This window comes from Anas platyrhynchos, chromosome 7, assembly GCF_047663525.1.
Source record: "Anas platyrhynchos isolate ZD024472 breed Pekin duck chromosome 7, IASCAAS_PekinDuck_T2T, whole genome shotgun sequence".
Classification (NCBI taxonomy): Eukaryota; Metazoa; Chordata; class Aves; order Anseriformes; family Anatidae; genus Anas; species Anas platyrhynchos.
This window is the reverse complement of record NC_092593.1, coordinates 14707326-14722475: the sequence shown is the minus strand read 5'-3', so window position 1 is coordinate 14722475 and position 15150 is coordinate 14707326. Positions and strand designations below refer to the sequence as shown.

Below are 15150 nucleotides of genomic sequence, written 5' to 3'. Positions count from 1 at the left end.
GTTCAATGTGAGCTGGCACGATGGGTTAAGAGGGCTCCTTCCACTTCCAAGGACGACTTAGACACTTAGGCCGCACACATCCTGCTGGTTTTAACTTATGTTTGGGGTTTTAATTCTTCACATTGCTCTGGCCATGGGATTTAGTCAGGTTCCCTGGGCCTTACAGTGCTGAGCAGGGGACATAGAAACAGCCCTGGAAAACCCACTTTTTTTTTTCTGGGCCTCCACCAAGCTGTAGTGTGGGGTGATCATTCAGGCCTGTGGCTGGCAGCTCTGAGGGGTGTATTTGTGACAGCCCATGGGGTACCTCTGCACTGGAAAGGCCTTGGGAATGCTTAGCCAGCAGTCATCTTCCTGTGAAGGGAAATCAGATCGTGGCAGGGCTGCAGTGTTACTCTCAGGGCCAGAATCACCACCAGCCAGCCTTCTTCTTCCTCGCTACTCGAGCCTTCCAGGAGGCCAGGCTGTCACATCTTCCTTTCGCAACCTCTTCCTCAGCCCCCACGTTCTTGTCTGTGACCCATTTGAGTTCTCTCTTGTCAACCACCCAGTTCCTTCGTGTAGCTGTGGGAATAAGCTGGGCCTGCAGCAAGCCAGCCAAGTATTCATCAGAAAAGCAGTGTGACTGTGAGGGAATTGCTGAGGGTAATATAAACTTCTCCCATATTCAAACAGGTAGTGTAAGGCCCCTGCTGGCTTGGCTAGAGGTAGAGAAGGTTCCTTGCCCCGTGCCCTGTGGCTCGTCTCCTAGCTATGCTGCTCCGTTTCCACCCAAGCTGTTGGTGTTTGGCTTCTGCATTCCCCGAGCAGATCTGCTGTTGCATCCTGCGAGCCATCAGCAGCCCGCTTCAGTAACTCATCTTTCCTTCCATTCACAGGTCTTCTGCGCGTGGCGACTCCACCCGTGTGGGAGCTCTGTTAAGGGAGTGCCCGGCAGCACACTTTGCTGTCTGTGGTCTGTGGACATTGACTGGCACCTAAGCGACACCCAGCTCCCTCCTCTCCCCCTAGAAGCCACTGTCTTAGAGCCTCCATGCGCATTTGCTATGACATACATCAATGTTGATGAGAGACAGGAACACTGCCGGGTCTTGAGCTGCCAAAATAATCAGCTCTGCGCACAACATGGCTTAAAGGATTTTCCGGTTAGCAGCATGCATCCTCTAAAGAACTTAGACACTCGCATTTGGTCCGGGGACTTCCACACTCTAGACTCCTGCCGCACAGGCAAGGCAGCTTTGGGCAGTGCTGTGGAAAACCGCCTGTATCGGAGCGTGGAGAACCTTCACTGGGCGGCAGTGGCTGACTCAGGGCTGCGTTCTCACTGCCGGAGCCTGGACAACGAGATCAGCTTTGGCTGTAGAGGCAGCAGTCAGTGGGCAGAAGGCTGTGTGGATGTGGCCCCACTACAGAGCACGTCGGACTCGGTGAGAAACCTTTCTCTCCGCCCCAAGCAGACATCACGGGCAGCGCAGAACGTGCTGCCCTTTGCCAAAGTGCCTCAGTGGCTCTTCCCCTCTGCAGAGGAAAGAGCCCTACGCGGGGATGCCAAAAAAGAACTGAAGGAGAAGCTGAGGCTGCACAGCAGTAAGGTGGCTGAGCCCAGCAAGCCGCTGCGCCCGCAGGCAGCCCTGAGTGAGCTGGTGGCCCAGGAGCTTTCTGAATGCCAGCTGTGCCAGCAGCACAGGAACGGCTGTGCTGTCAGCTGCTGCACGGTTTTGGGGGAGCACACGGCTCTCAGGCACGGCCTCGCGGGGAGGCAGAGCTGCTGTGCTGCACACAGGCCCGTCAGTCCAGAAGACATCAAGCAGGAGGCGCAGAGGAGGCTGCAGCTCCGAAGGCAGAACAGCTCACCCAGCCTGCCCTTTCAGCGTGCTGGGGAAAGCCCGGAGATGGCAAAATCCAGAACAGCAGAGTTCCTGGAACAGCGCGGTGGGGAAATAACGCTGGGGCAGGGCAAGAAGGGCCGCTGCAGAGGAAGGCTCTACATCCCCACCTTTGAGGAATTCAAGCAAATGAGGAGTAGGGAGGCAAAGCCACCTGCTGGAAGCAGTGAGCCGACAAAGTGCTTGAAGAAGGGTCTGATGGCAAACCAGGCCCTGGACAAGGAGAGCAATAACGTCTGCCCCGAAGCTCTGGGGACCAAAGCGGTGAATGAAGCTGCCACCATAGAGGAGGATGATGATGTGTTCCATGAAAACAACACCGCCGCTGGCTTTGCGCAATATCCAGCCACATGGGATGGTTTCAGGACGAGCAGCCCTGAGGTGAAGGAGCGAACCTTCCAGATCTCCAGCCCAGAGAGATCCCCGATCCCCATTTGCTCTAGCCCTATTCCGCGATCACCTTTGCAGGCTGTAGCCACACACAAAGCTGGGCAGGAAATCTTCAGTGATGAGCAGCAGAAAGGAGAGACAAGCCAATTAAATGATGTCCTCCACCTTGCAGGGCAGTCGCTGGCTTCTGAAGCCCAGTCCTCTTGCTGTTCATCGCTGCTGTTAGAAGCCACGGACTTGTCAAGCTATGGAGCTAAACTACAAAAAATGAAGGATGAATTCATAGGTTCAGCCCTGGAACTTATTAAGAAAAGGTAACACGCTCTGTGGGGTCGCCTGAAAGCAGTTCCTTTGTTAAAGGTCTGATCTCTTTCCCGATATGTACATTTAACTCCTGTAGCATAAATATGCTGCTGGCACAGCCTTTCATCTTAGGGCCTCCGTAGCCACATAGACATGTTTGTAAACCATTGAGCTTAAACTACATCTTTGTGTGAGATTAAACATCAAAAAGCATTTTCATGTTGTGCACCTTAATCCCGTCCAGACAGCAGCCATTGGTACTCCTGATACTGTTTCCCACCTATTTTATTTTTTTTTTATTTTTTATTTTATTTTATTTCTGAAACATTTGGTAAAAGTGGAGGACAGCAGAGAGATACAAACTATGAATATGCTCCCTTAGAAGAAAGCATGTGGAGTCTGTCCCCGCACTGTAGGACGTGAATTCAGGTGGTGTGCATGCAGCAAAAAGCACTTTCACTTGCTGCTCATTCTCCAAAAGCAAATTCTGTTACCCTACACATGTATGTAGCGATGGCAAACTGAGGGCAGGACAGCTGCTGTGAGTCTTCCATCATGCACTGGAGACCAGCACAGGCAGCAAGTGGAATTACCTGCACATACTGTCCCTCTGCCAGCTTACCCAGTGGGAAGCAGTAACAAATATCTGCATAAAACCTTCCTCCCTCTTCCCCAGATGGGGCTTTTCCTTCCTCTGGGTAAGGTGTTTATAAGAACTGCTTTCTTTGTCCTGGTTTCGGACACCACGCCATTTGAATGTTGAAATAGTTCCTGCTACACAGAAAAGGGGATCTTTTTCCATGCAGATGGGTGGCCTGGCAGGAATCAGCACCATTCGGGAAGCTAGGAATTTGGGGCAGCTCTCACTGTCTTATGGAAAAGGAGTGATGGGAAAAGGAGGAGTAAGTGTTGGTGAAGTGGTTTGTTTCCACAGGCTTGGCTTTCAGGATTGGCTTTACCAAGAATTCAATTTGACTCGGTTCCTTGGTTTTAGGGGAGATGTTAGGGGCTTCCGCATGGCAATGAGAGCTGTCTGAAGGAGTTGCTGTGGAGTTGTAGCTGCCCGTGTAAGCAGAGCCAGAGTGAGAAGCAGAAATACTTCAGCACCTCTGTAATCCAAAGGGAAGTGAGTGGTGTCAGAGCCATAAATACTGCCTTCAGCTGTCCAGCCCAGCCTTTGAGCTGGAGTATGAAAACCTGATGAAGAAATAGATAAAAAAAAAAAAAAAGTTGTGGTATGCAACCATTTTCGTTGAGTAGGCTATTTTTATCACCGATGTGAAACAAAATACACAGAATAGCACAAGCTGTGAGTAAGAACATAAGAGCAGCTGTCTGGGCAGATCAAAGGTTTGGCTGGTATCTAGAGCCCGAGGTGCGTGCATAGCAAGGGAAACAGGAACTGGGGAGCACATAGAATATTTCCTCCTCCTACCCTCTCAGCTTCCAAGTACTTTCTGGTCAGGGCTTTTATGGGTTCGGTGTGGTTTCTGTGCTCTTGATATCCTCAGTAGCTCTTGTCTCTGTAAATGTGTTGGGTCTGCCTAGATGGATTTATTAAAATAGAATTTGATGTAAATAAAATAATTCCCTCCAGAATGGGAATTCATTTAAAAATGTGAATGACAGTTATTAGGAAGATGGTTTCATGTCAAAGAAGCACTCAGACTTACTTATTTTAGACAGTAACAGCAATTAATGACAACGGCTGTCATTTGTTCAGGATAGCAAGAGGAAAACTAATCCGTCAGCACTGCCAAACTAGTGAGTAGTGGGAAACTCTGGTTTTCTTGCCTGGAAATGTCTCCATTTTCCATCATTTTCACCTGAGCCTGTGAAGTGCTGAATATTCGTTTATAACTTGAGCTGATTCTCACTGCTCAGGTAGGAGACTTCTGGTCTGGATGTTTTGGGTCCTAAATTGTGATCATTGGGGTCCAGGCTACATTTTTCCTAAGTCTTACCTAAAATGAGCTGAAAGCTGGGGATTTGGTCCCATTTCCACAGGTATGGAGCTCAGCAAGAGCAAGCCTTTGATAGAGATGTTGTGATGGAGCATCAGCAAATAAGATAGATAGCTGAACTTGTCTTCTTTTTCTGATGGTTTTGTGTGTTACAGTTTTACAAATCGCTTCTGTCTGGTAAGTTAATTGCCTCCCTAGTAACTTGTACTTACTAATTGAAGACTAGTTTAAATGGCTTCATATTTTAGCAATGAACATTGGATTTTCAACTTTGGAATTATGGCAGCTTTCACCCCCTGCTAGGTCACTGGATACCTTTAACGTAGGTTGTAATCCTGGGCAAGAGGGGTTTTAAGCAGCAAAGAGCTCAGGATAAGGATCTGCAAGGACTGGGAGTTCCTGTCTGTGAAACTGGGGGGGGGCAAAGCAACAACAGAAACCTGCAGAAGGAAGCGAAGGATGTGACTAAGAAAGAAGCCTCTTGAAAAGAGTGATGAGGGTGATTTGGGATGACACAGGGATGGTGAGTACAGTAACAGCTTCCCATAGCACAGCACAGGAAGGCAGGTGCCAATGGAGAAAGAGTGGACAAAAATGTCCACTCCAGACTCGCAGACTGGAAGGAGGAAAGCTGGCACCAGCAAGGGTCTGGCTGGGGAGGTACAGCCATGGGGAGAAACGCACAGAGGAGGGAAAGGAAGTCTGAGGGAGCAGGGCCGGGAAAGGGGCAGCACCTAGCTTGGCCAGCTGGATGTTCACTGCTCACCAAAGGACTGTGACAATGACAAAGGAAAGCTCAGCTTCTCCCTGAGAGCGTGGTGTGTGTGTTGAGGGCAGTGTGATCGAGAGCAGAAGACAATATTCCAGTTCTGGGCATTGCTACCGGGCTTGGATACACCCCGCTGCCTCTCAGTGCCTCAGTATGTTCTTGCCTTTTGCCTGTTTCATCCAGAAGCTGTTTGGGCAGAGCAGGTTTTGGACACGGTGGCTTTTGGCAGTGGCAGATCCTCTCCAAGAGCTTTGTTGCTCCCTAACCTCCTTCCCTCCTTCCGCTGGGCCCTGCTGAACTCCTCGTCCTTTCCCCAGATCAGTGAAACCGTCCTAGTTTGGGGGTTAGCTCAGCAAGAGCTGAAAGCCCTCAGCCTGCCGCTAGCACCGTGCTTCCTCTGGGGCTGGTAAATCTTCCTGTGGTGGCAGCTGGCACCTGGAAGCAGAGGTGGAGGGAGATGAAACAGAACCAGCTGCAAAGTTGCAAACCAACTTTTTTGGCCCGACAATGGAGCCAGCTTGGGTTCTGGGAGGCTTGTGCCCTTGTTGGTGGTTTCAGTGCTGGTGGATGGCTTGTTGGCAGAGCCAGCTGTAAGGAAATGCCCATCTGCCTCCTGTCGTGGCTTGTAGCTGACACTGTCGGAACTGCGCATTAGCAGGGTGACCCACCAGCATCACTTCACAAGCGAAACCTTTTACATGAACCAGATTTTATCACAGGATAAATTGATCACTCGTAAGCACAAAATACATGCATAACCTGAAATATGTCCCAGGCACTGGCTTCTTCTATGTGCAGGCATCCCCATCCGGTCCTGACAACCTTCCTTTTTAAAGGAAACCAAACCCATACAAATTAAATAAGCCCAAAATTTATATATATATATATATATATCTATATACAAATCTTTCAATCAGGATTCATCATGCATGGAAGAAAGCTGTCTGTGGGAGTCTCAGAAAAAAAAAAAAAGACTCGCAAGTTGTGTCACAAGCTGCACCCTGACAACTGCTCAGTGATTTTGCACCGGACGGTGTCTGTCTGGAGAGGAGTTAGCTGCAGGGAGGGGAACGTGGGGCTGGAAGGGGGTGCCGGGATCAGCCAGGCCCCTGTCAGCAGCAGGGAGCTGTGCCTGAGAGCACCCCAACACTGCCAGGTGAGGACAGCAGCCTGCCGGTCATCTCAGGACTCTTAAATTCTTAAATGCACCAAAAGTCCTGATCAGTGAAAGCAGAGGGAATCTTTCCAGTGCTTTCAGCAGGCTTGGGATCATCTGAGATGAAGAACAGAGGGAAAGCTCCTGTAATCCCCTAATCCTGTCAAGGCATTGTGCTTTCCAGCAGGTGATTTTCTTCCACATGAGCAGGATGGTTTCTGTGTTGACAACATCTCTTTAAATAGCGGGGAGCACAGATACAGCCCACTTAAAATGGTTTTGGTCTTTTTTTTTTTCTGGCCCCTTTGGGAGAAGTTCATCTTTTATGAGCATTAAAATGTCGTGCGAACACCTGAGGCTTGGTGTTCCAGGCGGATGCTGACACGAGCGCGATTACCCGTTTGCACTGCTGTAACAGGGCTGTGTTCACAGCCCCTGAAACGTGGGCACGGCCACCCAAGCCAGCCAGCCGAGGCTCCTGCCTGAACTTTCCCTGAACCCTAGTGGCTGCCTGGTCAGACCGGGGCTTTCTGCTCCCTCTCCTCTAGGTCAGGTGAACTGCATACGTGATGCTCATCAGTGTGCTTCTCCCCCTGCAGCTGCAATGCCGAGACTGCTGCCAAATCCCCCTCCAAGGGACAGTGTGATCTGAAGAAAGCCGATCTCCCCCCTCCGGAGGACAGCCAGCAACCCACAGCGATGTCCATGGCAACAGAGGCCTGGGAGGAGAAGGCGAGCAGTGAGACATCCAGCGAGGCTCAGCCTGCGGGGAACGTAAGGGAGAGAAAATCACCTCTGGTCTTGTGCGTTTGTTTAGGATTTTTTCTTGTCAGAAGCTCTGGAGGATCCCTTTGCTATAGGAACTGGGCAGCCTGGGATCTGAAGCCCCACCAACTCCCGTGAGCAGTTAAACTCCGTCAGCAGGATTCCTAGTGCCTGTTTTATCACAGTGAGGCAGGAGCCAGCTGTGTGCCCCTGCCGATCTGCCACTGCACCTCTTGCAGGGTGTTCAGCCATAACCCCTTGGTGGCTTTCACCGTGCCACCAGCCCCTTGCTGCACAGCCCAGGGGACCAGCCAGGCTCCTTTAGTCCCTGCTTCGTCCAACCCCCCTGCTAACAATTGCCTTTCTCCTTTGCAACCCCAAACCCAGCCGCTGCAGAGCAGACATTGCTCTGAGCACTGCGTTGCTCCCAACCCGCTTCCCTTGCCTCTCTTGCAGACCTCCAGCCCTGGCTGCCGCCGCTCCAGCTCCGACATCGTCCATGAGAGCAGCGCCAAGGCCCAGCGGGAGTGCCGGCTGCGGCCGCACTTCAGCGACCCCATGCCGACGGACTCGGTGAAGAGGAAGCAGCTGGAGCTGAAGATCGCGGCGGCGGCGCGGCAGCACGCGCAGAAGCGCCGGCAGGAGCGGGACTACGGTACCCACAGGGTGCACTCCCAGGGGGGTGGGCGATGGGCCAGGTGCTGAGCTGCCTGGCTGCCTTTACTTCTGCTTCCCACCCCCGAACTTTCCAGCAGCGAAACAGGAGGGGAGGCAGCCAGCAGCCCTGCTTTCGTCCGGTGTCCCTGCCAGGGTCTGTGCTGCTCGTGGCTGTGCCACGCTGAGCTCCGTGCAGCTGGCAGTGCCTCTAATGATTTCCGTCTCTTCCCAGGTCCCGTGGTAGCCAAAGCCAACCTCGGCCATGGCGGCAGCTTCGACGAGACTCGCCGCGCCCCACGTGGCTCCCTCCGCTCCCGGCACCACTGGAGCAACGTCAGCAGCCTGAGCACAGACAGCGGGATCGTCGGCCTGAACGACGCCCGAGAGGAGCTGGATGCCGGCGGCGAGGCTGCGCGGACCAAGCCGGCAGAGGTGGAGCGGGCGGACAGCGGCATCGGGCAGACGTCGGCCAGGAAGTGGAGGAGCAGGGCGGCCGAAACGCTGAGCTCCCTGCAGGCCTGGGAAGCCCACCGGCCCTGCACTGACTGCGGAGAAAGGGACCTCCCGGCAGAGACAGACGTGCAGAACTGCAACCAGCGGCGGGCCGACCTGTGCGAGAAGTGCCGCAAGCGCAGGACGGAGCGCAAGGAGTCTGTGCTGGAGTTTGTCAACACGGAGGCCAGCTACGGGGAGGACCTGCGCATCATCAAAGAGGAGTTTTACCTCCCCATGCAAGCGGCCGGGCTGCTGAGTCAAGAGCAGCTCCTTGGCATCTTCAGCAACATTCAGGAGCTCATCGACCTCAACGAGAACTTCCTGGAGATCCTGCAGGAAGAGATCGATCAGGCCTTTGACCAGGTACGGTGCCTGCGTGCTCTGCAGGCAGACAGGAGTAGGTTTTGTATCAGGAAGGCAGCACAGCTGGAGGAGGGGAACTGGGAGGTGGAGGACTCCTGGGTTCTGCTCACCTGCCCAGTCTCTCGCTCCCTCAGCTGTTGGAAACCAGGGATTTCAGTAGGTCTGTGCCAGGTTGGAGCTGCTGGCCTCAACCCTCTGGCCTTACCCACTGTGGTAACGCCGCTGACTTGAGCAGGCCATCAGCCCTGTATCCCCCTAGCAGGACCCATCTGTCCCATTACCAAAGGTGGCTTTAAGCCAGCTAGCTTGGACACTTCTAGGTGTGACCATGGGGGCACAGAGCTCAGCTACCAGAGGGGTGGAGGGGGCCAAGCTTGCAGGCCACGCTCTTACCCAACTGTGAGCTGGCTTGGGGTTGCAGCTCATTGCAGCTTGCCTCTAGGCTGGCTGCAGGGCCAGGCAGCACAGGCTGCTCCCTGCTCTGGAGGCAATCTGCACTTACTTACAGCTCTGTGTGCCAGTTTCTCGTACTGATGCACTCTGCCTTGCACTTAAGACTCTCCTGTCACAACAGCATAGTGGGCAGAGAAATGTAAGTTTTTAGAGCAGCAGACAGTTGCTGCAAAGGACACACAAACAGCTCCACGCCCTCCTTTCTTTGAGAAACCAAAACCCACTCGTTGCTTTATCAGTTTCACCAGGATGTTTGTTTGCTAGGAAGCACATCCCCCCTCTCCTGTGAAACCCTGCATGTCAGACTGAGCAACGCATCTCAGGAGCTGACAACCTCTCCCACACCTGGCCCAGTGAAGAGAGATGTACACTGCAGTTCTCACGTCCCCTGTGAATAATTTCTTGAGACAGGGGCTTCTACAACAGCTGTGGGTTTCCCTGCCTCCTCCTCCATGTTACCCTTTGCAGTCAAAGCCCGGTACTGCATCAAAAACCAGAGAAGTGCTCCCTCTCTTGCTACTGAAATGAGCAGGAATTGCCGAGCGTGTCAGCACACACCTCAACAAAGCTAAGAGCATTGGGTGCCACCAGGTTCTCATGTTTCCAATTAGTCTGGAAGCTGAAGAGCAATTTACCATGAAATTTATTTTCACTTAGGCACCAAAGTAGCCAGTAAGAGCTCAATGAAAGAAGATCGTGCTTCCCAGCCAGCCCAGTTGCTCAGAACAAGTGCAGTTCTAAGTTCTAAGTTGCTAAGTGCCATGCCTGTTGCCTGAGTTACGTGCCTCCCCTGCCCATATGAACCCATTCGAACCTAAACCCTCCACCAGAGGGGGGGAGCCCAGTCGGTGTCCCCCCGCCCTGGCACCCAGCAGACCCTGCGGTACGGTGGCGCTGCTGTGGCTGAACGCAGGCTGTGTGCTCCTGCCTCTCCCGAGCTAACCCAGCGGGGCTGTGTTGTGTGCTTGCAGGGGGATGACGACCTGATGACCGTGTGCATCGGTGAGATCTTTCTAGAGTTCGTCAACATGCTGCCGGCCTTCCAGACCTACTGCCTTCAGCAGTCCTCCTCAGTGAACATGCTCAACGCGCTGGAGAAGGAGAAAGAGCTGCTCAGGTGAGAGGAGGGCTGGTGAGTGTTCCTTGGGGCTTTGAGGGCCGGAGAGCACCAGGCTGAAGGCAAAGCCTTTGTCAGCTCAACTAGATCACAGGTTTATTGCTGATGTTCTTCAGCGATGAGCTGCTCTGGCTTAGGGTGAGGAGTGTGCTTGAGGCTCCCAAATATGTTCAGCCCTTGATATCTTCACTGAAGCAGTCTCTGTAGTTGGTGTCCAGCTGTATCCTGTATTTTGGGGTACTAGTGTTTGCCCACTGACCACGGGGCTGAACTTTCACTAAATAATGTCACTTATAAATTTATAATAATAAATTATAAATAATAATAATAAAAAAATATAAAAAAACAATACATTTTCACTAAAAAGCTGAGAGCAGCTCTCAGCAGAGCACGGTTTGGATTCCCACTGGGGAAAGCCACTGCGTGAAGCGTGCATGACTTGAATCATATCCCGTTCCGAGCCCCAGCCTGCTGGGCCAAGCTGGGCTAGTCACTTCTCTGTTTCCACTGCAACAGCTATAAATTGATGACGGTACCAAACTCCTGTTCAGAGCTTTGTAATCGAGTGATGAAAGGACCTACACACAGATGTAACCTGATAAAAGCTGATGTGCCTGCCTCAGGCCTACCTCAGCATGCGCCACGGGAAGATCACACCCTCACTGCTCTATGGTGATTTCATAGGAGACTGCTAGGATGTTATGTGATAGTGTTCCAGGCCCCTTTTTTTAATTTTTGAGAAGACAGAATTCACAATGCTATTAAAACCAAGGGGGCGGGCGGGGGCTGCAGTGCTCAGGATTTCATCTTAGTGCTTAGGATTGCAGCAGCTGCCGGCAAAACAGCCCCTGTTTCATTCCCTGTCCTTAAATCCCTGCAGGATATTCCTCGACGTGTCCCAGAACGATAACACGGCGCTGCGACGGATGAACCTGCGCTCCTTTCTGATGGCCCCTCTGCAGAGGGTCACCAAGTACCCCCTGCTGCTCAGCAGAATCATCAAGGCCACCACCGAGTACCACCCAGACCACGGCAGCCTGCGGGAGGCCAAGAGCCGCATCGAGTCCCACCTGGAGCACATCAACATGAAAACCAAGCAGGAGGGCAACACGTGGACCCTCCGCTCCTTTCGGCAGGACAGCAAGAAGAAGAGGGAAGTCATCAACATCGAGATGAGGGAAACCGCCCTCAAAACGGTGGGATGGCTGCGGGAGGAGACACGCTTCGTGATGGAGGGGGCCCTGCAGCTGGCCCAGCCCCCTGACGGCCAGTGGGTGAAGAAAGGCAGCAAGACCCTCAAGTTCCAAAACATGCAGGTCCTCCTGCTGGTCAACATGAAGCGCGTGTCCGAGTCCAGCCTGGAGCTAGCTGAGCCAGGGCCCGTGAAGGACGCCGTGCTGGTGCTCATCAGGGACAAAAACAATGGCAAGTTCCATTTGCTCAGGGAGCCCTTGAGGCTGAGTAATTGCATCGTCTCCACTGATCCTGACTGTGACGACACTTTTGAACTCATTGAGATCAGGCGGGAGGCGTTTGTGTTCCGGGACAGCGACCGGGCACGGACTCACCACTGGTTCAGGCAGATCAGGCGCTACTCAAGGGAGCTGGGCTCCTGGAAGAAGCGGCGCAATGCGCTGCCCAACATCATGATCAGCACCCCGCACACCCGGCCCTGAGTCCTGCGTGGGCAGCACGCGGGGAGCCTCGGTGGCTTCGACTTGCTCCGCTCCGTGGACGACACAGAAAGGAGCCTCTGACCCAGAAAGAGTTGTGGCTCCTGCCCAGCAGCACTGGAACTGAGTGTTACAGCCTAATCCTCGTCTCCAGCCTCAGGACTCACGTCCTGCGTGTGGCCGAGGGACCTGCACGCAGGGGCTTCTCTTGAGGAGCAGGCCCCTGGAAGAAAATACTGAGTTTTAGTTGTTAATATTGCACTGTGGGAGAATGATGTGTGATGCTTGCATTTGCATGGATTCTGTTGAAAGCCAGTCTTGACAACATGAGAGAGGTTTCCACCATTGTCTATATTTCATCAGCATTAGGTAAAGTCAGGGTTAAAATTAGGCGCAGTATTATGCAGCAGAGGAGGAAAGTTGGAGAAAATGTTTTTCACCACTACTCCCCTAAGGACTATATTTCATTTTTCACCTTTGTATGTTCAGTCAAAATACTTGTTAAAAAAAAGAAAGGTCGTTCATCTTTAATCCAAATCAAGTATGTATCGGTTTGCTCAGATTCAGCTGCATGCACACAGCAAACAAAGACAAAATCAGGCAAGAATAAAAGGAACTCTTGCTTTCTCACACATGCACCCCAAATACATCTAGAACCTGTGGACGAGCAGTATGCTCGCACTGGAAGTCTGTTATTTAACCGGCTTAGGGACTGGAACGTAGCACTGCATCTGAAATGTCTCAGACATGTATGTAAATATCTCTCTGCTACCACTAATAGTGAACCTAAAATGCAATTATTTAAATGATGTAATCTAGTGTATTTCAAAATTTAATGGAAAGGAACAATTTACATTGTACTGTAGAGTAACATAAAAGGTTTTAATAATTATGTTTCAACGACTTTAGGTGGGTATTTTTTTAAAATCTTTGGGTTAGTTTGTTTTCTGGAGTAGATATTGCATTTAGTGCGAGTGGCGTTCAGGGGAACAATGTGCCCATGTCTGTTCTTTGGATGCCCTGAGCAGAATCCAGGGGGTAGTCCTAATGAATCTGGGAGAATGGTACAGCCCTGCTGCCCTTAATTATCACCGGACAACAATCGTCTGGCACAAAGCGTTCTGCCCTGGCTGCAGTCCCACCAGGGCAGGGCAGGCCCCAGCACAGGAGAAGCCAGAGCTGAAACTGAGAGCACAAAGCTCTCCCCTCTAAGGTCTGGCCTCTCTCAGCTCCTCAGCAGCAAAATTCCATGAAGCTGAACAATGGTAAAAAGGCAGAAAGGTTCTAACCTTTTCAGCCTGACATTCCCACTGCCTGTGGCCTTGTGATTACAGGTTCAGCAAAATGTCATGCCGTGACTTATGCAGCAAAGGCCAGATCACAGGCCGAGAGGCTAAATTAAAGGAGCCTGAGTTTTGGTTGGCGGATCACAGAGAACAATCTGTAAATGTTCTTGGAGATCATCCCTGGGGGAAAGACAAGACCAGTCAGTATTAATCACTGTCAACAAAACATTTCTGTTACAGGAGGATTCACACTGGGAATGTATCTGTGCATTTCTCCAGAGATCACCTAGCACCAGCGAGCCCGCAGACGAAGGCAGACAGAGGCAGACCTTTGTGGAGGTAGCCCTAGTCCTGTAAAATCACCGCCAACCCAACACCAAACCCTATCCCGTTCGTTGTCCCTCTGCCACAGCAGCCGGGGCTTGTTATGTGCTGCTCCAGACACTGAGGCAAACACGGTCAGTGCAACGTGCTTACCGCCTGCATTTCCTCGTCATCCTTAGCGCTTCATTTTGTCCTTGAGGAAACGGGAGTTTCCGCATCATCTGGAGGCTTTGCAACCACAGTACCCAAGAGGAGGGTGGCAGCACACAGCTGAGCACCGTAGCGAGTGGCAGCTGCCCAAATGCCTGCCAGGGCAGCTGCCCGGCTCCCTCCAGTGGCTCGGAGTCCCCCCCCAGCTATTTCTAGTTAGAAAACAAATTGTTCCCCAAAATATGCATTGAACAGCCAGTTCACAACTAACACAAATAGCTTTTATGATTTTTTGTTTTTCAAATAAATTGTCACGTAAACAGTGAAGCTGCTGGAGGAAGATCTCTCTGACCCTCTCCTGACAGCCCCGCATCTAGCAGCCTTCCAGCTCCATTCCCACGACAGGCACAAAGCACCAACTCCTTGCACCTTCCTTTTCTCTCCCAGATCAAAAGGACGCAGCTGCCTTCTCTTCATTCCCTCCAGTGGCAGTCATGCTAAGAGAAAACATAAGCACAGTAACCTAATAATTTATCCAAACAGCAAGTGGCTTTCACAGCCCCAGAAAGCTGCTCCTTTCTGGGAGGTTTTTGATTACTTTCTAGCACGATGGTTTTCTCCACTCCAATTCACAATCGAATCCAGCCATGAACTGTTTGCACAGTCGTATCTTTATATCGAGATACCCCCAGCCACCCTGGCTGTTCCAAAAGGTTAGAGAACAATAAGTAGATGTAAGAGGTCTACTTTTTCGCATCAATCTTGCCTATGGATGATTGTTCAGTTTTTCACATTCTGGGTTCCTCTAGGTATCACAGGAAACACCTGCCAGCTAGGCTGGTAGCAAACAGGGCCTGTTTCCTCTGAACCAGGCAAACTCCCCCAAAGAAGGTCGGTAAATAATTGCCCTCTGTTGAGTTACAAGCAGGACGTGTACTCGGCGCTGCAGCCCTGTCCTAAAAAACCTGTGGCCAGGGAACAGTACGAGCTCTTTGATCTGGGACAGCCTGCTATGGCAAGCGACAGACTGATTGTGGAACCTGTCAGGCGAGGCAGAGGCTGTGTTTTGAATGTTATTTATCTTTTACTTATCCCGTGTGTACTCAGCTGCGTGCCTGCTTTTAAATTACAGGTGTTGAAAGGGAGCCCAAGCACAGAACAATCCCTCTGGCCCTGCGAGCACTCGTGCTGTGGGGTGAGCCTGCAGAGGAAGGAGGAGCAGTGTCAGCGCACTAACGAGGCAGTAAGTTTCCATAATCCTCAGGCACCTTCCTGAACCTGGATGATCCCTCTCCTGGGAAGTCCCAGGTCCTTCAGTATCACATGTACACATCTTACTTGACAGCCCTAGAGATTAGCTTCGTTGTAGTTTTCCATTTCTGATTAAGCTGACAAAATG

The 15150-nt window shown here is 51.8% G+C and overlaps 1 protein-coding gene across 7 annotated transcripts in view; it reads left to right on the top strand.

Moving 5' to 3' along the window:
• LOC101792439 (uncharacterized) overlaps positions 1-15150 on the top strand; it is a 42442-nt gene that overhangs the window by 23084 nt on the left and 4208 nt on the right. For 5 of the 7 annotated variants that reach the window (XM_038181779.2, XM_072040770.1, XM_038181778.2 and 2 more), the window contains 6 exons: positions 879-2590; positions 7068-7242; positions 7690-7888; positions 8123-8748; positions 10173-10318; positions 11199-12894. In XM_038181779.2, coding sequence (XP_038037707.1) covers positions 1047-2590; positions 7068-7242; positions 7690-7888; positions 8123-8748; positions 10173-10318; positions 11199-11994 — 3486 coding nt within the window. In that variant the 5' untranslated portion in view covers positions 879-1046 and the 3' untranslated portion in view covers positions 11995-12894. Of the gene's footprint in view, positions 1-878; positions 2591-7067; positions 7243-7689; positions 7889-8122; positions 8749-10172; positions 10319-11198; positions 12895-13517; positions 13617-14883; positions 14995-15150 lie in introns of those variants that run through there. The other 2 variants (XR_011810577.1, XR_011810576.1) reach the window with 2 other exon arrangements.